A 24190-nucleotide genomic window follows, 5' to 3' on the forward strand; every position below is an offset into this window, starting at 1 on the left:
GCATCAACGACCAGTTACAACAGTTGTGGGACAGCTTGCCTTGGTAGAAAATACAATGTCTTTATGATATCCTACCTAATAAAACCAGTGCATGCATCCAGGCTACATGGGATGCAACATCACACTCAGAAGTGGGCTCATACTATCAAGTTCTCTGTAAATTTGATAAATTTTGTAATCACATAAATAAAATCACATACTCCTGAAGTTTCATTTTGTTTCCTCCTCCTCCTCTTATGGGTGCTACACTTATTTTGTCTGGTTGTGTACATATGTCTGAACATAATGTTTCGTATTATGTATGGTACACAAATGGACATGCAAGATATTACACCACTACAGACAGACGTAGCTGACAGGCCTAGAATTCCTATCATTCTTTTCATAATGATTTATGGCAAATTTCAGTTAATTTTTTTCAATAGCGAGCGATGCTGCAGTGAAACAGTGAAACTAGGGCACTACATAACCACATCATGAAACTATAATACCTCCACGATATTCAATTTCTTATGGGTATCACAACATAATGTACTTTCAACACCCATTCTTTCAATTAGTCTGTGTTGTTAATAGGCATTATATTCAGCATGATGGAACTTTAATACTAAAATTTAGGGTTATATGCAGATAGTACCAGGATGCTATGTGAGTCACAGTCTCATTTCTGAGCACATTTTGAACAGGTTATTTTCACTGACTTCATAATATGGACACAAACATTCAAAAAATTCATCGCAGCTGCGGACCCTATCACATTGAAAATTATACAAACACTAAAATCATTTCTTACAACTACCTGATTTACTGGACCTATCGTTATTGTGATAATTTATATATCTCTCATAAGACTCTTACCAAGTGGAATATATGATGGGATTACAGCATCAGCACATGTTTCAACAAATTTGAAAGCTTGATCTTGTGATGGTTGATCTAAGTCATCAAAGAAAATACCTCCGATTCCTCTTCTTTCACCTGTGTAAGGAAACAGTTCAAATGTAATTGTCCTTTACATGATCAGCATGTGATGTACATAGAGTAACACTGAAATATCCACAGTGAACATTAGTTTTTCCATTACCTGAATTTTATACGTTCATGTGGTTACTAATAATTGTCAAATCAGACCACAGACTGGGCAAAGGTTAGCAAAGTTGATATTTACTACCATTGGCCAGCAGAACTGTCATAGTTTGCAAATGTGCTAACCCTCTGTTAATTTGATGAAAACTGGTAAGTAATAATTGTACGTGGCCAAAAGCAAAAACAGCATTAAGTGAAGCAAAACCTAGATGTCTGGTTCACCTTTTTAGTTTATGAGACTACAGGAGGCTAGAAACAGTTTTAAAATGGAAGCATGGTCCTGGATAGATGTTTGAACTGAAGAGACAGATGCCATATCATTATATAAGATATTGATGTATGGGTGGCTGATCTAACACAATAATATCGATTAAATACAATGGTAGCACTTCTTATTTTGTGCATGATAAACACACCAATAAATGAACAATAAAATTGTATACAATGGGTTGCACACAAAGGGAGGAACATAAGACTCAAAGAACAGCTCTGGACCATCTATAGCAGTACAACAAGGAAGGCTGTGCATTTCTGTATTGTATCACCACCTGGATAGAAAATCTGGAGCCATCATTTTGAGTCTCAGATCACACACTAAATCCAAAGTTTATAAAAAGATTCTACACATGTCCACAGTCAATGTCCAACAGCATGAAGGTACATTGCACAACTTCTTTTTCATAATGGCCAGAAACCAATTTGCTGCCACAGTCAATAATTACAATAATTGAATAATAGCTAATGCCTCTTGATACACAAGATTACACAATATGGAACATAATTTCATGAAGAGACTTGAATGCAGACAAACTCTAGCTGAATGGCTTCAGTACCTGGCTGGAATACCACCACTTCCTATTCTTATTTTCTTTTTCCCTGGCCTTTACCCTGTATCTATACAGGGTCGGCATGTTAATTTATGGATTTTTTAGTGACAGTGGACAAGATGCCCTTCCTGTCACTACAACACCACCATCTGAAGAGAAACTGCTGTGATCAAGGAAAGAAAGAATGAAAATGGTGGAAAAAAGACCCTGCTGTGGCCATGAACTGCAACCACATCAGTGAAATGGACTGAAGTCAAGGGAGAGTTTATTTAAAACATCCACGGAACTTACATCATCTGTTAAAAAACAAGCTTGCAACTATGAAGGACCAAGATTACTCTTCCTCTGGGATAGAAAAGAGAAACTGAAATGTTGCATCTTGACTACAATGAGGACTCACCAACTAAGAAATGTCTTAAGAGGCTGAGATCAGAAGTGGGCAAATCAATGCTTAATCATGCAGTATGGGGCTACACAGAAGAAAATAACATTTAATGTTATTGTGAAGACCACACTGTTAAACATTTGTTTCCTTGGCAATGATGTCCAGCCTTCTGCAGGGTAGAGGACATTCATTAAGCAGCAAAAAATGCACTAAGAGGTAGCCAAGTCTTGGGCTAAAATGATATAATCTGTTTATCTGTGTTCAACCTGTATATGAGTGCTCCAAGGGGAGGAAAAAATGTGAAAAAGAAGTATGAGATGGTCACTAGGACTAGAACTCACAACCTCTGAGCATGCATGCCACAAATGAAATTTTGTTGAAAAACAAAAGGAAGTGAAGTAAGAATTAGGCAACATATGGGAAAAAACTTGTCTTTCATATATGCTGGCAGATTTATAGAAACCATCTAAACTGGAAATTACATGGAGTTGATGGAAAGTACATACATAAAAAAAGTTTTGCATCACCTCAGTTCTTAAGAGTTCCAGAACCTGTACAGAAAACTGCAAAAGAGATCAACATAAAAACCTGTCCTTTTTATTGCTTACGAAAACCACACATTGCATGTTGCACCATCATACAGCAAGACCTTCAGAGGTGGTGGTCCAGATTGCTGTACACACCGGTACCTCTAACATCCAGTAGCACAGTCTCTTGCATTGATGCATGCCTGTATTCATTGTAGCATACTATCCACAATTTCATCAAGGCAGTTTTGGTCCAGATTGTCCCACTTCTAAATGGCAATTTGGCGTAGATCCCCCAGAGTGGTTGGTGGGTCACGTTGTCCATGAACAGCCCTTTTCAATCTATCCCAGGCATGCTCGAGAGGGTTCATGTCTGCACAACTGCCATCCACTCTAGTTGAGCGATGTCGTTATCCTGAAGGGAGTCATTTACAAGATGTGGACGATGGGGCGCAAATTGTCATCCATGAAGACTAATGTCTAACCAATATGCTGCCGATATGGTTGCATAATTGGTCAGAGGATGACATTCACGTATAGTACAGCCATTACGGCACCTTCCATGACCACCAGCGGCGTATGTCGGCCCCACATAATGCCACCCCAAAACAGTAGGGAACCTCTACCTTGCTGCACTTGCTGGACAGTGTGTCTAAGATGTTCAGCCTGACCGGGTTGCCTCCACACACATCTCCAACGATTGTCTGGTTGAAGGCATATGCGACTCTCATCGGTGAAGACAACATGATGCCAATCCTGAGCATGTTGTTGGGCCCATCTGTATTGCACTACAAAGATGGACCTCGCCATGGACGTCGGGAGTGAAGCTACGCATCATGCAGCCTATTGCGCACAGTTTGAGTTATAACACGATATCCTGTGGCTGCACGAAAAGCATTATTCAACATGGTGGCGTTGTTGTCAGGGTTCCTCCGAGCCATAATCAGTAGGTAGTGGTCATCCACTGCAGTAGTAGCCCTTGGGTGGCCTGAGCGAGACGTGTCATTGACAGTTCCTGTCTCTCTGTATCCCATCCATGTCCGAACAACATCGCTTTGGAATACTCCGAGACACCTGAACACTTCCCTTGTTGAGAGCCCTTCCTGGCACAAAGTAACAATGCGGACGCGGTCGAACCATGGTACTGACCATCTAGGCATGGTCGAATTACAGACAACATGAGCCGTTTACCTCCTTCCTGGTGGAATGACTGGAACTGATCGACTGTCGGACCCCCTCCGTCTAATAAGTGCTACTCATGTACGGTTGTTTACATCTTTGGGTGGGTTTAGGGACGTCTCAGAACAGTCATAAGGACTGTCTCTGTGATACAATATCCACAGTCAACGCCTATCTTCAGGAGTTCTGGGAACCGGGATGGTACAAACCTTTTTTTGGTATTTGTATATAAGTAATATTTCCTCTGCCAATCAAATTTGTTGTTTTGCCTGTAAGTCACTAAGAGAAATGAAGAATATGGGAAATTTTTTGCTACCCTGATGCTGTTTCTTATCCAATGACTTTAGGATTACAAGCAGCTCTGCACTAAATACTTCATACTTTTCCACCATGTGTGGCTGCTCCACAGCCTCAGCAAGGAGACTGGCAGAGGAACAAGTCTTAAACACCACAGTGGCCAGTATAATTCCTCGGAGGTGCATCAAACCTAATATATCTAGATAGGCTGGTCTAACAGAACTGTATACTATGCATTCCTAAACAAGTTGCAACAACTTTATAAAACTGCAGCAGGCAGGCTAGTCCTCATGAATTATATCTAAAACATTTTAATTTATCCAGAACTTCTGTGAACTGTGCTTTCTGATCCGTAAGTCATGATAAGCAGTTAAGTTTAACATCCAATGTAAGACTCATCAATTTCAGTGGTTCTTTAAAATTTATAATGGTGTCATTCACCATCATTTCAGACAAATTAAAAACAGAATGAATGTGGTTAAAAGAGAACATTCAGATTTATCACTATGGGGGAAAATCTTATCTGAGGCTTCTAATCATCAGTTTCCACCGACCTGATGTTGTTGTAAATCTGGGCGAATAGCAGGAATGAAGGAGCTATAGAAGTAAAGGACAATGGGCAGGATTCTCTTGCTGTGGATAAATATAGGCATAATAATTATTATTCATAGTCGAGATAATACACCAGAAAAGCGTTATTTTGATGTACCACATTCTCTTGTTCAGAGTGGTCAAATATGATACCACAGACCCAATACTTATGAAGATTATGGGGAAAAGAGCCTCCTGGTGCAATTTTTCGTATCTTAAAATAAATTCCACCATAACCTCCATAATTGAAAGGTGCTGTGACTACTGACTTCAGTTCATTAGCTGCTGTCACACGGGGGGCCATTCGGAACAATATTCCTGCAGCAGGGTTAAGATCACGTGTGCCTCTGGCCAGGTTACCACTGACACCACAACACTGCTTAGAATGGCTACTCCGGTGTTATTAAAGAGTTAACTGGGAAGTGGAATGTCAGCTTGTTGTCTTCAGTGATGAGAGTAGGTTCTGCCTGCAAGCAAGTGATGGATGTACATGTGTATGGTGCTGACCTGATCAGCTGTCTATTCCGTAATGTATTTACCCATGATGCACAGGCCCCATCCCAGGCTTCATTGTGTGTGTGTGTGTGTGTGTGTGTGTGTGTGTGTGTGTGTGTGTGTGTGAGAGAGAGAGAGAGAGAGAGAGAGAGAGAGAGAGAGAGAAGAAGGGGGAGAGGGGGGTGGCAACACATCAATTACAAATTGCCACATTTGGTGTTTCTGCAAGGTGCACTACATTGCACAAACTCTTATCCAAGGGCTACTGCCCTTTCGTCAACAGGATGGTGAGCCAATTTTTCAGCAAGACAGCACACTTCCCCATACGGCAGCTGTGATGCAACATACACTGTGTTGTGTACAACCGCTCTGCTCAGCAAGATCACCAGACCTGTTACCAATTTAATATGCATGGGACAGAATGGAGCAGGAACTTACTTTTTCTCCGGGCCTGCAATAACCATTGCCGAACTGCAACAACAGGTGCAAGATGCTTGGGACAGTCTATCACAGGCTGTGACTTAGCACATTTATAATCTTTTGCAAGTGACAATAATTGCGTGCATTGCTGCCAAGGTGGTGGCAGGGACGAGGGGGGCATCCTTTACTGTAACTTATGTTTCATATGGTCTGATCTTTCTCTTGTCAGTAGAATGACCTAGTCCTTGAAAGTGTTGCATTTGTTTCTTCTGTTGGTCTAAAAAGTTGTAAACCAGAGTTCAAAACATATTGTTTTTGTAATCACAAAAGCAAAGATTGATTTCAGCTGTGTGCGAAAACATGTCTTAGAACTTCCTCTATATCTTCAGGGAGTTGCTCTGCTTTTGGTGCAACATAAGGGTCCAGTCATTTCTCACAAATAAATAATACTCATACCAATGCAAGGTAACTAGTTTGACAGCCAAATAAGTGAATATAGGTTTGATGAGACTACATTATAATGTTGATGAAATCATCCAGGCATTTGCCTTAAATTATTTAGGGAGATTACAGAAAATCTCAATTAGACTGAATGCAGCATCTCAAATACAATTCCAATGTTTTCCTACTGTTTCACCTTGCTGAATGTCTGCTCTCAATCTGATCAGTCAGTCACAGTAGCCTTTCCTTTATTTGTTATGTGTAAGCTAAGCACACATTTTAGGTGCAGAAAGGTCAATATCTTCTCTTACGTAGACTGATGGTTCATTTCAGGGTTATAATCATGCACCCATTTTTCATCAGTCGTTATTACTGTAAACAAGAAGATTAGTGTTTAATGTCCCAGCTACGACAAGGTCATTAAAGATGAAGCACGAGTTCAAACTGGACAGAATGGGACAGGAAATCAGCTGTGGCCTTTTCAAAGGAACTATCTTAGGATTTTCCTTAAAGGATTTTGGGAAACCATTGTAAACCTTGATTCCAGAACGAAATTTTCACTCTGAGGCAGTGTGTGTGCTGTCTTGATGTCTTCTGACAGATTAAAACTGTGCGCCAGACGAACTCGAACCAGGCCTTTTGTGGCAATCCTCTTACAACTGAGCTACCCAAGCATAACACAGGACTCCACCCTAACAGAATCAATTCTACTTGTGGTTCTTTTCTACTTTCCAAATTTCACAGAAGCTTTCCTGCATACTCTGCTGGATTTTCACCCATGGAAGAATGGGAACTGCAAAGAAAGGTTTAGCCAAAACCTCCCACACCCCTAGGCTTTCTTTACCATTGAAACACTCCAATAACCACTGTCAGGTATCTCCAGTCATTCTGTTATCATCATTATTTATTCTACCTCTGTGTCGTTCACATTGGTACAATGACATGCCCCTGTACCTCAATGTGCCAAATACCAATCTCTGACAAGTACCATACCACAACTCCCATCTTTAATGTGGCATTTATCCATGGCCATTTGTTGTGTGTTGCTTTAATCTGTCCATGAGACCAATTAGGAACCTTGACACAATGAGTAAGGTGGCCACAGCTCAGAAAAGTTGATGACGATTATGATTATCTGTTAAAGGGACTAAACTTCTGGGTCATCAGTCCTTCCATTTCATGAAAGAAACACACAAAAAGGTAAAAAAGTGAAAAAAGTGGGGACTTGGATGCTCCACAATAAGCAGGTCAAAGAGTTTGAAAAAGGGCTCGACAGTAGTGGTAACACGACAGGTAAAAGAAAATAGAGATAACCCGGGCAGTATCTTGCACAAGAGGATCTAAGGGCACAACAAGGTGATGGGGGAAGAAAACAACCTGCAGTCACATGGGGAGTACCCATCACAGGGGAGGCTCCCCTCCACAACAGCCCTTAACACTGTCAGTGGAGGAGTATTATAGTTTTGTGTAAAATCTGCTCTCCCTCAGTAAATTCAATACTTTGGTAGTGGCTGCCTCATCATCCATATGTATCTGATGTAGTGAGGTAGACAAGCTGAGAGTGTGCCACAGACCAGCCAGGGTGCACTCAACTAGAACATGCACTATCATCAGTAGACTACCACAGCTGCAGTGAGGAGGATCCTCCCGACACAGAAGGAACTCATGGGTGAATCTCATGTGGTTAATGCGTAGTTGGCACAACACAATGGCATCTTTCCAAGAGGCCTAGAAAGATGTATGCCACACCTTAGTGGACCTTTTAATTGCCCTCAACTTGTTCTGGCTTGTAGTTGCCTGCCATTCCAATTCCCACAGCTTCAAAATATTGAGTTGAAATAGTAATTTTAAGTTAGTGCCAGGTATTCCAACATCAAATTGATCTACTGTAGTTGCATCTTTAGCAAGATGGTCTGCGAGTTCATATCCTGGAATGCCCATGTGACTCTGTGTCAAGATGAAGGTCACTGTCTTTCCAGAGCTGTAGATGTCAACCAGTAGGTCCTGTATGTTGAAGACCAAACGATTCTTGGGATTGCACAAGGATATGCCTCTTAAGCAGCTCATGGAGTTGCTACATATCAGAAAGTTCTTCATGGCCAGGGATTTGACATACCGCAAACCTGAGATATAACAACCAACTCTGCAGTGTCTACTCTGCAGGCACTCAGCAGACAATGCTTTTTGTGTCCCCTTGCATGCGCAAAAGCACAACCAACCATATCATTGATTTTTGATTAGTCTGAATAGATGCATACCGAATTAAAATAATCGTAGAGGAGCGAATGAAACAGGTGTCATAGAAGGGAGGGGTCAGCATCCTTCTTGGGGCCACAAAAGAGGTCCTTCCATATCACAGGACAGGGTATGGATCATGGGGCTTGTTTAGGTAGTGCTCTAGGAACACAGCATAAAGGAGGCTGTTGGAGGACCTTCAGTAGAGTATTAAGTCTGATTCCAGCTGGTCTACCCAGTTTATGGCACTGTGCAAAGAGACTGAACTGTTTGTTGTGGAACAGAGTTGAATGACATGGGTGAGTAGGCATCGGACAGAATGTGACTGCGTAATTTGCCAGAATCTGCTGTCGTCTAACATGCAGAGTGGGACACCAGCTTCTGCCAAGAGGCTGTCAACAGGGCTCGTACGGAAGGTCTCCATTGCCAACCGCATGCCAGTGTGGTGAAAAGGGTCCAGCAAGCTCAGTACAGACTGTGCTGCTGACCCATAGGTAACACATCCATAGTCAAAGCGTGATAAAATCAGTGCTTTGTAAAATCCCAGAAGAACTATGCGGCCCATGTTCCAAAAGCAGTTACTAACAAAAAGGAGAGCACTTAGCTTCTTCATGCAAGTTGCCTTGAACTGTCAGACATGTGGCAGCCCAGTTAGCTTGTTGTTAAACAAAATAACTAAGAACTGAAAAGTTTCAACAACTTCAAGTAACAAGTCACCAAGATAAATTTCCGGGTGCAGGTGCACAGTTCAGAGTCAGCAAAATTGCACAACTCGCGATTTTGCAAGACAAAACTGAGAGCCGTGACTCAGGGCCCAGTCGCGTATTCTCCAGACAGACCCCTGAAATTGGCATTCAACAGTGCATAGTGATGCAGAAGCATAATACAGCCAAATATCATCCACAACAGAGACGGAGAGACTGTGGGGCTCACTGCATTTATAATATCACTGATGGTGATAGCAAACAGCGTTATGCTCAGAACTGATCCCTGAGCGGCTCCAGTTTGTATATACTGATTGCTGAGAGTTGAACTTCTCAGATCCTAAAAAGTAGGAGAGAGAGAGAACTCTGGATAAAAATGGGTAAACTGCCCCAGAAAACTCACTCATGCAGTGCAGATATGATCTGATGTTGCCAGGTGGCATTGTATGCCTTCTGTAAGTCAAAGAACATAGCAGTCAGATGTTGGTGCTGTGCAAAAGCATTGTGCACTCAGATTCCAGACAAGCCAGATGATCTGTGGTGGACCGGAAAGCCCAAAAGCCACTTAGGAATTGTGATATATACCCTCTGACTTGAAGGCACCAACAAGGACAGAGGTTGACCATTCATTCAAATAGCTTACATAGCCCACTCATCAGAGAGATTGGATGGTAGTTAGTTAAGATACATGGTTCCTTTCTCAGTTTCAGGACAAGAATAACAATACCTTCCTGCCATTGAGACAGAAATTCTCCTTCTCAGCAAATACAGTAGAGTATTAAGTCTTTAAGCTTTTTAAGCCCAAGGAAATGTTTCATGCTGTTGGCACGAATATGTCTCAGCATATGGTTACGGATTTTGTCGTGTCTAGGGGCCTTATCTCAACACTCTGACAAAGCACTGCAAACCTCCCAGCCACTAAAAGGGGTGTTCTATGACAGAGAGCTCTGTGCATTGAAGGATAGCAGGGGGTGCTAACTAAAGTGTTCCCAGGTCAGGAAATGAGGATGTTAATGACTTCAGCGAAGTATAATTTTCCTCCTGGATTCAAGCCCAGCACTTTAATTACTGCACCACCAACCTCATTTGAAAGGAGCAGTCTATTGATATGTGGCCCCAGTGGGTCTTCTGCTCCCATGTCTCATCTGAGTGCCCTATCAGGCACATATCTAGTGGTCCTCCCATTTAATTCAAAAGTCATATTAGGCAATGTGGTCTGTTGCTTGGTTTTGGCAATTAGCTAGCCACTGCAAGTCTGATTGTGAAGAAGACATGGTCAACTACTGATTCCATGAGGGATGGTAAGCTCCCTATCATGTACACATGGCACAGCAAATCAAAGATCTTTTAATGGCATGACTGCTTATGAGACAGAATACCACACTTCTTTGCCACTCACTACTATTTGCTGTTCAAACTATCTAGTATGGAGTGTTCTGCCATTAGCAACCTGTCTGCTGTCACTGGGCATTAGCAAACAGAGACATATAAACAAGCCATTGAATGACACACATATTGTGATACTACTTTATTGCAGTTATTACATTATTTTTACTTTGTCAGTATGCATGACAGAATACTGATCAGACAAAGAAATTAAACACATGATTGTCTAAATGCTTCACAAAATAAGAAAGTTCACCCACTGGAAAACCAATTAAATCACTATAAAATTACAAAAGATTACTCAAAACAGTAAACCAATAAGCAAGTAAAGGGAAGACAAGCCAAGCAGGTAAACATCAAAGACAACTTGAAAAATGGGGTAAAAAGAAGATAAAGGAGAGATCAGACTGCGGAGAAAAGCCTCAAACACATGGTTGTGGGTGAGCAAGCTTGGAATATCAAATACATGGTACCAGTAGACAAAGTGAAAATACAACACTGAAAGACAATAGATGGATTATTGTAACTGTAATCCAAAGGGGTATTATTAGAAAACTAAATGTTACAATGAAGATTCACACAAGGAGACAAGTGATGAAATCTGTGGCCTGGGTGTTTTACATAATATTTTGAACACGAGTTGACATGTAGGTCATTTACATTTTATTTTATTGGTTCTATTTCTGGATTTTAACTATTCTTTCTTGACAAGCCCTGCTCATACGGGCCAGCACATTTAATTATGTAATAATGATGTGTGCCGACAGCATATTTTCATTGGAAAAATATCAGTTCACTCCATTATTTGGAGGTTTTCCAATGCAAAATTTTAGTTATATGTATTTCTGAAGAAGGTGGGTTTATATCTGTTGAAACCATGGTCAAAGGTTGAATAAAACCACCATTTGTTGCAATTGGATGGCTGCTTTCGATTCATTTACCATCGCAGATAATGTTCTGTATCAATGTACTAAAGGGATGTTGGCTATCTAAATCCCAACTGGAATCAGGCAACCCACAGAAATACCTGGGTGTAAACATTTGTAGACATATGAAATGGAATGATCACATTACGTCAGTCGTAGGTAAGGCAGGTGGCAGATTTTGGTTCTTTGGTATCCCTGCCAGAATCCTGTACGTCATGTGAGGAGTTATTCATGGTCATTATTTGGGGGTGATTTGTAATTTCACCATAAGTGGTGTGAGTGCTGCATACAAGGAATTGCAGTTTTCCCGATAAAATCCACATGGATGCTGGTGTCAGTTGCGTGTTAGCTTTAGCCCATATTTTTGCTTACTCAACGCATGTTTGCCTGCATTTCATGTTGTGATTTATTCGCACTGTTGCACTCTGTTAGTTTCGTATTTGTACCCGGTTACACTTTTGGACTCTCAAGTCACCTGTTAGGTTGACTCTCAGTGTTTATCAATGCACCATGTATCTTGGTACTCCATGCTTATTGCAAACATTTTCATAGATGTTACCATCTCACTACACAAGATATAACAGTTCACTGATGGAATACTAGTGAATTCCGCTCATCTACAAACGAGATTGCCTACAAAACACTTGTGTATCCCATCTTAGAATACTGTTCAAGTATGTGGGACCTACACCAAATATGACTGACAGAGGATACCGAATGCATACAAAGAAGTGGTGCTCAAATAGTCACAGGTGTGTGTGACTGATGGGAAAGCGTCACAGAAATGTCAAAAAACCTGAATTGGTAGACTCTTTTAAGATAATCAGCATCTTTCTTACAAAACTTACAAAAACCCACTCACAAAGTTTTGAGAGACAGTAAAACGTGAAGAATTTAAGAGCTATTCTACAGCCCCCTACATATGGGGACTACAAACAAATGAGATTAAGTGCGGACCACAGGGAGGTTCAACAGTTCCCTAATGATGCGCGACTTTTCACGATACACACATTTTACAGTGCAGTGTAATTTTATGTGAAAATATACAACAAAATGAAGACTTAAAACTATTGTTAACTGACATTAAACATGTACTGTGAAATCAATACCTAAATTGGGAAATGCAAGGGATTATCAAGGCAATTCTAATGGGGTGGAGTGTCTCCTCAATGGGTATATTTAATCAAGTTCCTGAAAAAAAAAATAAAATAAATAAATAAATAAATAAAAACAAAAAAAATGAAGGAACTGTTACTGATGGTATTTGGGTGAATCATTTATGAAGGAAGAGGGGAATCTAGAACAGGAAATACTAAATGACAGCTGCACATAAGCGATAACCAAAACAAGTTGGAAAATGATAAAAATCAATATGGCACACACATGACTGTCTTCAAAAGGTCAGATAGTCCAGCATGACATAACATTGTGGCTTCATATTGGCAAATTAAGAAGGTAACATGCATAAGGGTTGGGGGGCCAAACCAGAGAGGGACTTTTAGGTAACAAAAGTTGGAGACAAAATTAAAGATCACATATTTATTACTACTTGCATGGAAGAATCATTCATTATCATCAGTAAAATTATCAACTTTCTGTCACATTTTATACACAAAAATAGCTGTACTCTGAAGTTCTTATTATATATTTCAGCCTCAGATCGCTCAAATGGCACCATTACCATATTACCAAGTCATCTTCTGATGATGTGTTTAAAAAGAAATAAAAAAGAAAAAGTGGGATAGCATATAATTATATATCGAACTAACTTCTATGCACAACTACACACACACACACAATGAATCATCAACTGGAGAGGTGCTCATAATGTAAACATATGTGTGTTCTGTTTGTTGAAACTGAAGGTTATGGTTATCTATATATGAGTACATAGCTCGTATCACAAATATACAATAAAAATATTCACATCATAAAACTGATTGAGAGAGAAAGTGGTGTCAAAGAGAAAACCAGCAAAACAAAATAATTAACTACTGCTGTAGATAAGCAAGACATACACTAGAAGCAAGATAGATGACGGCTGTCAACAGACGTGATCTGCAAGTTGAAAACTAGTAGAAGACGTTTGAGAGTGGACACTCAGCAACCAAAATGAAACAACTATCAAACTACTATTGGACAAATGCAAGCTGGCAGAATAAGGGAGAAAAAAAAGGGGGGGGGGGGGGGGGAGAAAGACACGAGACATCAGAAAATACTTAAAAACAGGCTTCGTTCTATGTTTTTTTCCCTAAAGCAGTATATCTAGTCTTTGTAATACTCCAAACTTTTTATAATTGCATAATGTCTTCAACATACCCCTGTGGGTGATATAAAAGTAATTATCACACCATTCTTTGAATTTTGGGTAGTATGTATCATCAATCTTATCACAGGCTTCTTTCAGCACTTGATGGAAGTGTTTTGAGTCGTCTTCATTGAGATAGTAAGGAGTCAAATCAGTGCCGCCACCAAACCACCACTAAAAAGATTGAAAACAAATACAAATTTAAATGGCGAGAACAAATATACTTATGTATAGAAGTTTTGACAGTAAGAACTGCCAAACTTTGCGAAACTTCTCAATGAAAATATTCATTGAATTAAAACAACTTAACTTTCACACACCTGTGTTTTTCCTTCTTTATCTTTTATTTCAAAGTAGCGGTAGTTAAAATGAATTGTTGGTACCATTGGGTTACGAGGATGAATTACAGCACTTACACCAGCTGCAAAAAATGGAAGGCTTCCCTCAAGGTTCTTTCTCCCTCTATAACAATATTAAAATGTTGCACATTAGAGCTACGTCACATCTTTTAAAAATTAAGATGTAGTTTTAAACAGTGGCTTCACAAAAATATACAGTGGGGGTACGACTTTTAATAGGAGAGTGTATTTCCTTCTTGGAAAGTATTTCTATTCCATTATTACTAATAAATTAATAGTATGGTTGCAAATACTTATTAAAATGTGCTACTTCAGCCCTACCTACACACACACACACACACACACACACACACACACACACACACACACACACACACACACACAAAGATAAAAATAAGTTCACACATTTAAATAAGAACCACCTATGTTTACATATTTAGTAAACATTTTTAGCTGATTAACAAATGCTTTAGTCTCAAGCTGTGTTTCCTTAACAGTTGGAAATCTATCAATATTTCATCAGGACTTTCTCAGTAAAGTATATTTAGTATTTCCTCATATTAACCAAACATATCAATAACAATGTAGATGATTTCTCTATGGCTGTTAAATTTTTGTTCTGGATTCAAATTGGCAGAGAGCAAAAATAGTATTGTCTTATTTACAATAATTTAAAGTATTGAAACTCATGTTCACATCAGAAGATTAAAACTGAACATTCCTTTACTTTGTAGGATCTTACAGAGAATTGTTTCAGTGTGAGAAATGGCATTATAATCACGCAAACGCATATCGCCCCAGTTTTGGAGGATTAAGAAAACCTACTGCCTCCTATGATCTTCAAAAACTACTGCTTTTTGATAGAATCTGTAACTCAGATTAGCAAATGAGATCTATATCTACTACATACAGAGTGGCCCATTTTAATCTTTACATAATGATATCTTGAAAAATACATAGTCTATCTTTTCTTCTTCTTCTTCTTCTTCTTCTTCTTCTTCTTCTTCTTCTTGTTATTCACATGAAGGTGAGCCAAAGCTTTCTAAATACTTGCAAGTCTTGTAACTGAGGTGAGATTTGGGGACTTGCCTGTAGTTCACCAAGTGTGATGTGGGGAACTGCCTAAAACTCACATCCAGGAATGTTGGCACACAGACTCATCGTCAATCTGCCAGGCAGATTTGATCTGGGGCCAGCGCACTCCCCTATCCCTGCAAGTGGCACTTTAACATGCATGACTATCTGGGTATGTTTGAAAAATAAGCACCCTATAACAAAAGTATTTGAGGTGAAGCTTGTTGCGGATAAAGGGGAGGGTAATATGGTAATCATATTAGTTTCATCCTAGATTGTGCTGCACTTGCTCAAAAAGAGTTTAATTTCGTCTGAAAAAACAAATTTGGAAGTCCAGCTTTTGTTACATACAATAATCACATATTAAATACTTAACATCTTTTGTATGGAATTAGTTTTAATTACTGTAACAGATGACTCTGAAAGCAGTGAACTTTTCTTAAATTGATGACCGTCAGCATTAAAACCATGACCAGATTGAGTGAGCAGACTTTGCACATCATGCTGCCTTCATAAAGGTCAATTGTTTTAAGTTGTCGTTTTCATGGATTCATTTTTTATTTAGTTTCATTGAATCTAATTAAAATAGACATGACTATTTCTTCTGAAACAAGAAGTTAACCATATTTTCATTGACTATGACGTTGATTTGTTTTTAACATATCAAAATATTATATTAAAAAAAATTATGTAGATGCCATTTTCACAGTTTGCAGCACTATCTAGGACACTATACTTTCTGCTGAAACAGGTTACATTCATGCCTTGCAGAATTCTTATCTTTCTTCATAGCATGATCAAGCACCTGGAAATGTTATGAGGCTTTCTCTTGGTTCATAAGGTATGTGTGTGTACTAGGTGACAATCCTGTAATAAACTTTTCAAAACAGCATCTGCGTTTGTTTCTGTCCATGTTCATTTTACCAGTGCTATGATCATGGAAGAGTGCTCTGGTACTCATAAGGTCTGTATGACATTAGCATCATTTCAGTTTTTTTACATTACTTCCAATGTCTCTACAAAGAGTTCGAACAGGGCCTGGGAATTCACTGTTTGCATGACAATCAAATTTGTTTATCCATCACTCTAGACTTGACATTAAACTGCAGGAACCTTCACTTATCACAGACACTATTTTTTTCCTTTTTGTCCATGTGCACTGGTTTTTTGTGTATTTTGAAGTTTAGGTCTTTCGGCCTACAAAGCAAGACAAGTAAGTAAACAACTCTTGCTATCTTATATCACACAAGGTTTGTCACTGAAGATCTGGAGAAACTGAATTCTACTGAATTTTCTCCAGATATTCAGTATGTCTTTGTTGCTAATCTACCGAGCCTTGAAATAGTTGCCACGTGATGAGGCCAATGTTCCATTCCGAGGAGGACGAGGGAAAGCCTGGCTACAGGTAGTGGTAAGCAGTGGCTTGTCTGCTACAGGCGTGCGGGGGCTGTTCGCTCATGCGTGACGCAAAATTGTCTGCACTGGGATGCAAAATTTTCTGCACTGGTCCCGATCTGCATATTTTGAAGCTGCTTGTTTGTTTGCATTATGCTTCGTATTTATTAAAGAACATACATGTATCAAAGTGCTGATTTCTATATCTAAATTGACACTCCACAAATTGCTAGCCATAAAACTGTTATTACCCTTTACCTCCATGTTCCCTCCCCAGATGTCACACATACAACTACATGTAAGGTACTGAATATGTCCTAATCTTTCTCATCTTATCCTATGTGATTCTTCTGTGACATGGGAATGGTACATCAATGGGTTCTTAGAAAACAAAGTGCAGGCAGATTTCTAGAAATTTATGAGTAATGTTTCTCGTGACTAATCATGGAATGGAGTGTCTCTGGGAAACTGTTATTCTAACCAAATGAGCCCATAATTTTTCTGCGACAAATTTCTTTCCTCAAAAAGCTATACTTTCCCCAAAATTATTTATGAATCACAGTTTGGCATTTGTCTTTGTCACTATAATTTTCACACTGTGCTTGTATTTTGTATCACATTTCAAACACATGCACTCAATTTACATGTGGCTGTTGTTATTACCTTCAGTCATAAAACTGGTTTGATGCAGTTCTCAAGTCTAGTCTATCCTGTGTAGGTCTGTTTATCTCTGTGTAACTATTACAAACTGTATTCACATGATAAGTGTCAAACTGACATTTCCTTGATGCCTCAAGATATGTCCTATCAACCAATCCCTTCTTTTAGTCAAGTTATGCCATAGATTTCTTTTCTCCCCAGTTCGATTCAGAACTTAATCATTATTATCCAATCTGTCCATCGAATCTTCAACATCCTCCCAAAATCTTTTATTCTTTTCTTGTCTCAACTGTTTACCATCCACATTTCACTCCCTTACAACATTATGGTCCAGACAACTGCTTTTAAAAAAGACTTCCTAAAATTTAAATTTATATTCTATGTTAAAATATTTCTCTTTTCTGAAAAATTTTGCTTACTGTTACCAGTCTGTACCTTATGTATCCTCTGGTTGGGTCAGCATCAGCTTTTTGTTGCCCAAATTGCAAAACTGAAACTATTTCTGAAGTTTCATTTCTTAATCTAAATCACCAAATGATCTTCCTAGTCCTTTGCCATCCACTGTATGACAGAATGCAACCAGCAAAACTAAATGTTTTTATTCCTCCTTTGTTTCATTTAATGACTGCTCGATATAAAGACTGAACAACACTAGCTCAGTCTGGTTTCTGTAGAAGTTGTAGATATTTTTTTGCTCCCAGGATTATGTCCATTATAATTATCCGGGCTGTTATGCCGTGGTCGGTTGATGAATTCTGTGTCGATTCCCAACGTTTCGTCTCCGACTGCGGGAGACATCTTCAAGGGGGTCGCTACCAGTAGCGAGCCAGTGGGTGTGTTGGACCTTCCACTGAGCTACGGACCCCCTTGAAGATGTCTCCCGCAGTCGGAGACGAAATGTTGGGAATCGACACAGAATTCATCAACCGACAACGGCATAACAGCCCGGATAATTATAATGGACATGATATTTCCGGTCATGAAAGTCTACATTTTAGTAGCTCCCAGGATTATAAGGAGGACTAGGCTGATAGGAGACATTAGGAAGTATGAAGGAGTAGTTAATTTGATACTGCAGGGAAGTGTGCCCCCCCCCCCCTCTCTGTCTGTCTGTCTGTCTGTCTGTCTGTCTGTGTGTGTGTGTGTGTGTGTGTGTGTGTGTGTGTGTGTGTGTGTGTGGGCGCGCGCGCATGCAAGGGCAGAGAAGGAGGGGATGGGAGTGGTAAGGGAGACCAAGGCTTTACCTCAGTAACTAGATTCAGGTAGATGCAGGTTGCAGTAGTTATGTACACATGTAGAAACTTGCACAGGATAGCCTAGCATGGAGAGATGCATGCATTTAGTTCCTCATATTGCTCTAACACTCACAGTGATTTATGATGGCACAGACTCCAAAATACACTGGAAGCCAGCCATACATAATGCACAGAAATTGGTCAGAAATGGTGTGTACATATTTCTCTATAGAATCCCATATGTGTGTGACAGAAATGAAGTCAGATTACCATGGGAACAAGACAAGTGTCTAGAATGATTGGAGCAGACACTAAACCATTCTACCACAATGTCACAGTGACAGGAGACTGCAGTATTTTACTGGATAAACAGGTTTCCAATAAAGTGCTGTACATGAACAAATTTGTGCACATTATCTGCACACAGAAAATCCCTTTATCACTTGTCTGTAAGGGAGAAGGGCAGATATAGCATGAAGTTTAGATCTCACCATTGACATCAGTACACACACAAATTGTTTTAAAACTTACAGAAAAACTGCAACTACAGACACAGTAATACCTTCTTGCTCAAAACACCCCACAGTTCACAAACATGCAGCTTTCCACTCAATGGTACACCATCTCATATCCATCCCCATGTCCAGAGATGATTTTAAGGTAGAGTTAGATACAATAAAATTTATTGCCACAGCCAATGGCTACAATCAAGTTCTTATTGACCACATCTTGCACAGGAAAGAAAAACGAAAAATTATACCCCTCCTCTATGCCCCACCTGCTTCCCCATCCACTGTCTGCAAGAAATGGTGTACACTACCATTTCTAGGTGAGATATCACAGACTGTAGCCAAAGCACTGAAACCCTGTAAGTATAGGCTTTCCTACTATGTCAGGAACATGACAGCCCAGTGTCTTTTTAATAGCAAAGATAAGATCTAATTATTAGCCAACAGTGGGGTATACAAATTCACCTGTTCTGATTGTGATAAATTTTACATTGGTCAGTCAGACAGAGAAATAGCAACTAGGCTGGCTGAACATGAAAGCAGCTCCACAATTCAGACTGCAAACTCTTTGCCTTTACAAATGTCTGCTTGTTGTCTGTGTATGTGCGGATGGATACGAGTGTGTGTGCGCAAGTGTATACCTGTCCTTTTTTCCCCCTAAGGTAAGTCTTTCCGCTCCCGGGATTGGAATAACTCCTTACCCTCTCCCTTAAAACCCACATCCTTTCGTCTTTCGCTCTCCTTCCCTCTTTCCTGATGAGGCAACAGTTTTTTGCAAAAGCTTGAATTTTGTGTGTATGTTTGTGTGTGTCTGTCGACCTGCCAGCACTTTCATTTGGTAAGTCACATCATCTTTGTTATATATATATATATATATATATATATATATATATATATATATATATATGCCTCTAATACATCATATGACCTGTTCTGTTCATGAATCGAAATTTAATAGTTGCCAAAAGTTCCTATCCTTTTAATTACTAGATGTCAGGTTGTTTATATGAGCTTACCGCACTCATACTGCTCAGTCTCCAGGCATTTTCATGTAGCAAAATTGATAAAATGAGCATGAATCTCATAACCTAAAGATCTGTGCAGCTTATATATTTGAAGTATTTTAACATATCACTGGGTGTCAGGTAGTTTATATACATCTTTTACACTAGTATTACTCTGTTCCATGGCATTGCCATACAACAAATTCTGATAAATGAGCTCGAATCCCGTACCTTAAATGTGTGTGTCGCTTATATGTGAAGAATTTAAATGCATTTACCAAGTTCCACTCTGTTCTATTACATACTGTTAGGTTTGACATACAACCTAATGGTTACTAACAGAGTTTAGGTAATTGGTGTATTTTAATTCATAACAGAATATGCAGTGGTGTAATTTCACGTGATAGGTGTATCATACTGTACTGCCACCCAGTGACAACAGCTACGACTTGAGGTCTAAATGGTCTACAGCTTTCCTGTTTCAGTCAGGAGGGCAACTTCAACTAGCTCCCCCACCATGCAGGATGGAGTGCTATATTGCTTATAGTTATTATCTAACAAAATTTAAGATCATACATACGGGATTCTGCGAATGCCCCCCCACCGTTTGAGTGTGCTCATCACTCTATAAAATGTCTAATTTGTTGTTAAGTTCTGCAATTATGGATAGGTAATGTACGTATAGCACAATGGTGTAATGTTGACGATGAATTCGCATCAGTTCCATGAACTACTATATCTTTTTATGTGCTGTACACAAATACACGATTAGTTACTTAAAAGCACTGATATTACTGTACAGGTTATCTACTCTATTTAATTGTATTACTACATTTTTGGTTTGGATAAGATGTAGTGAACTGTATTTAAATGTGAACTTTTCCAGATCTGAAGATGGCCACTGAACTAGCTGAAATTGGTTATCTATGTAAAAAAAACTTGCAGCCTAGGCAATAAAGTGTTCTAAAAAGATACTGGACTCTCAAACACAGCACTGTTAGTACAGTGGCTAGAGTGTTTGCTTAGAATACTACAGATGAATGCTTTAGTTCTGCATGGAGGCGCATTTGTTTTTATTTTCCAATTTTGTCTGCCCAATAATACTGTAGTCTAAAATGTTTCTTAAATGTTATGCAATTACACAGTACAGTATTTAAATGGTGACCTTAACGATGATTTGTCAGATAAGTAAGAAATAATCATAAATAATAGCATGTATTTGAACTAAAATTACCTTTGATAGGTCATAAATAAATACAAAACTTGGCTAAACTAAAATAGCCACACTATCAGTGACATTATGTCTTTCAAAAAACATACAATGTCTTCAGAGAAGATCATCAAAGTGACGTCCTGAATAACTCACTGGATGTTTAACATCAAGTGGAAATGAAGTGTCAAAGAAAACTGTTTGTGAGAAATGCATGGTACCTTTGTGCAGCCAACCAGTTTGGATATAAGTAGGGCCCCAAAACTGTATCTTCCAATATTCGAGCCCATGTGTTGATGCTAATGTGCACCAAGCACTGCATATATTGAGGACATGCAGCAATGAATGCAGCTTCATCAGACTATATTACATTGTTTATGAAGTCATCTTGGTTTCCAATCATTTTTAGAACCATTCAAAAATGCCATCAGCGGAAAGTGATTTTCAGGATGCTGGTGTCCAATTAACAAATCGTGATAGGGGGCAGCTCTTCACAGTGTAACAAATCAATATCTACGTATTTTGAAACATGTAGCTGCCTTGTTTTGTTTTGTCTCTCTCTCTCTCTCTCTCTCTCTCTCTCTCTCTCTCTCTCTCTCTCACACACACACACACACACACACACACACACACACACACACACACACACACACACACATTAGATAGAAGGTAAAGATTCATTTATGTATTTGAACAACATGCTACTTTCTTTGATTTCCCTTCGTGATACAAAACGAACAAAGACTTGTAAAACCATTTTCAGCCTGGGGAAGAAACTACAAAAGTTATTGATTTATATTGTTTCTGCAGACTCATAAGGTCCTATACCTTAGAGAAGAAACACTGGCCTAGCATATTTCTACACACACTGTGTGTTGACCCCAGACAAGTATGTAAAAGCAATAAATTGTGCTATAAAATTTTTGGACTTACGTGGTTTCCACAATCATCGATTCAAATGTAAAAAAATAAAATAGAGATAATCTGGACAGACTACGGGAATCTGAATACGAATTTCCGCTGTGTGATATTATGTGATTATCGTACACCTTTTCAAACAAAAGATGCAATGGTCCCAATACTTTAATAATTTAAACAAAATTATTTCTTTAGCAAATTTTACCAACATTTCCAAGAAACACAATTTCAAAATGATGTTAATATTTCTATAAGTTAAGAGAAACAGACTGGTAGTACCTGGCTCTCATCTGAGCAACTGCTCCCTCTGGCAATGTTCCTGACACCACAGATATGTTGACACCAGCTTTTTCTAGTGCAACACCATCCTGAAGAACACATGTAATGCCACCACCGCCCTCTTTTCTTTCCCAGCGATCAACTTTGAATTTTACACCTGGATCTTCCTCTGCTTCTAGAGCTCTACAGACTTCCGCCTACAACATTAGAATAGCCATTATGTAATGATTCAATCTTCTGGCTGGTTGGAGTTTGTGTGTGTGTGTGTGTGTGTGTGTGTGTGTGTGTGTGTGTGTGTGGACTTACGGGATAGTACAACTGGAGTTTGTGACATTAGCCAGGAATTTGATCAAACTGTGATGAAGGGATGGTGAAACTAAATCAATGGAAGAAATACTGTTGCCAGAGATGAGAAAAAAAACTGAAAGAAGCAAATGTATATGAGTTGGTCCAGTCTGGAACCCAGAGAGCAGACAGGCCAACCACTCCTCCCACCAGAGCTAATCTGTGGCAAAAGGTACCTCCCCCATATCTGACTCACTACTGAGCTGATGCATGGGCGAGACAGAAGCAAAATAAATAAGCTAGGTATGCCTTCCTGCAGCCTCTAGCGATGTGTTTCCGAGATATTCGTCTGGTGAGCTGTACAAAAGTGCCATAGGAGCTGAGGACTAGAGGTACTTCATCAATCTCGGCATCCAGTTCCTTTGCGAAAAATTTCCAATGTGATTTCTCCGATATGAACCACCTCTTAAATTGTACAGTATCTCGGCACACTACTGCTTTTACCGCCAGTGAGATGGGTCTATGTTGAGACTTTGGTAGTGCACCTACTACTGACTTAACTGATAGCTGAACTATCCAGTCTGTTACAAATTGCTGTCAGGGTTATATCCACAAAATCACTGCCCACTGTTGAAAGAGGCTGATAATCTGAGATTATGTATAAGCTTGAATCCAATTGTTTCTACCCATCTTTCAACTTTTTCCCCATTGGAATCTGTCTCCTGGTAGCCCTATGTTCTGCTGTGACTATTGAAATCTGCAATTATGAACTTGAATGTCTGATTCTGAAAGTTCCTTGGTTCTCTGAACCTGAAATCTGACCAAGGTGGTTTGTAGATGGAGGTTCACTGTGCATATCTTCAATTCGATTGGTAAAAGTTGTTATGATGATGATGAAGTCTCATACTCTGTGACAGAGCGTAGGGGAACGACACGGGAGACCCGCACCGCCGTACTAGGCAAGGAGGTGGTTTGCCGTTGCCTTCCTCCGACCGTAATGGGATGATCAGGGTGGCTGGCATATAAGGTTGTGTCGAGGGGTCCAATAGTGGGAGACACCCCAATCCCAAACCTAACACCAACAATGACAGCCCTGTCCTGAAAACAGTTTAAATCGTTATAGTCCAGAATAAAAAAACCACCTTCTCAGAAAAAACAAAGAACCAGTTCCATTATCCATATTCCATTATCCAGATGCTGTCCACCAAAATTAGAGGCAAACATTCCGGAACCCCGATTCCACCTGGATGTGAGGTTCTGTCTACTAGGCTCCACAGCCTGTCTCAGTACATAAGATAAAACTATGGGTAAATATGATATGACTAATGCATGAGCGACATAGGATGGTGGATTCCTTTTGGGGGAAACAGGAGTGTCATGCAGCCATAAGATTATTATTATTATTATTTTGAGTGTGGTGTGCTCAATAGCAGGGTCATCAGCACCCTAAAGAAA

The 24190-nt window shown here is 39.5% G+C and overlaps 1 protein-coding gene across 1 annotated transcript in view; it reads right to left on the reverse strand.

Annotated features, from left to right (window-relative positions):
- Window positions 1-24190, reverse strand: part of LOC124555386 (oxygen-dependent coproporphyrinogen-III oxidase) — an 86141-nt gene that overhangs the window by 21284 nt on the left and 40667 nt on the right. Inside the window, exons 3-6 of the mRNA XM_047129280.1 lie at window positions 22451-22647; window positions 14128-14269; window positions 13819-13981; window positions 859-978 (exon numbers count right to left, since the gene is read on the reverse strand). Of these exons, the coding sequence (XP_046985236.1) occupies window positions 859-978; window positions 13819-13981; window positions 14128-14269; window positions 22451-22647 (622 nt within the window). The remainder of the gene's footprint in view (window positions 1-858; window positions 979-13818; window positions 13982-14127; window positions 14270-22450; window positions 22648-24190) is intronic.

The sequence above is a fragment of the Schistocerca americana genome, chromosome X (genome assembly GCF_021461395.2).
Source record: "Schistocerca americana isolate TAMUIC-IGC-003095 chromosome X, iqSchAmer2.1, whole genome shotgun sequence".
NCBI classification, from domain to species: domain Eukaryota; kingdom Metazoa; phylum Arthropoda; class Insecta; order Orthoptera; family Acrididae; genus Schistocerca; species Schistocerca americana.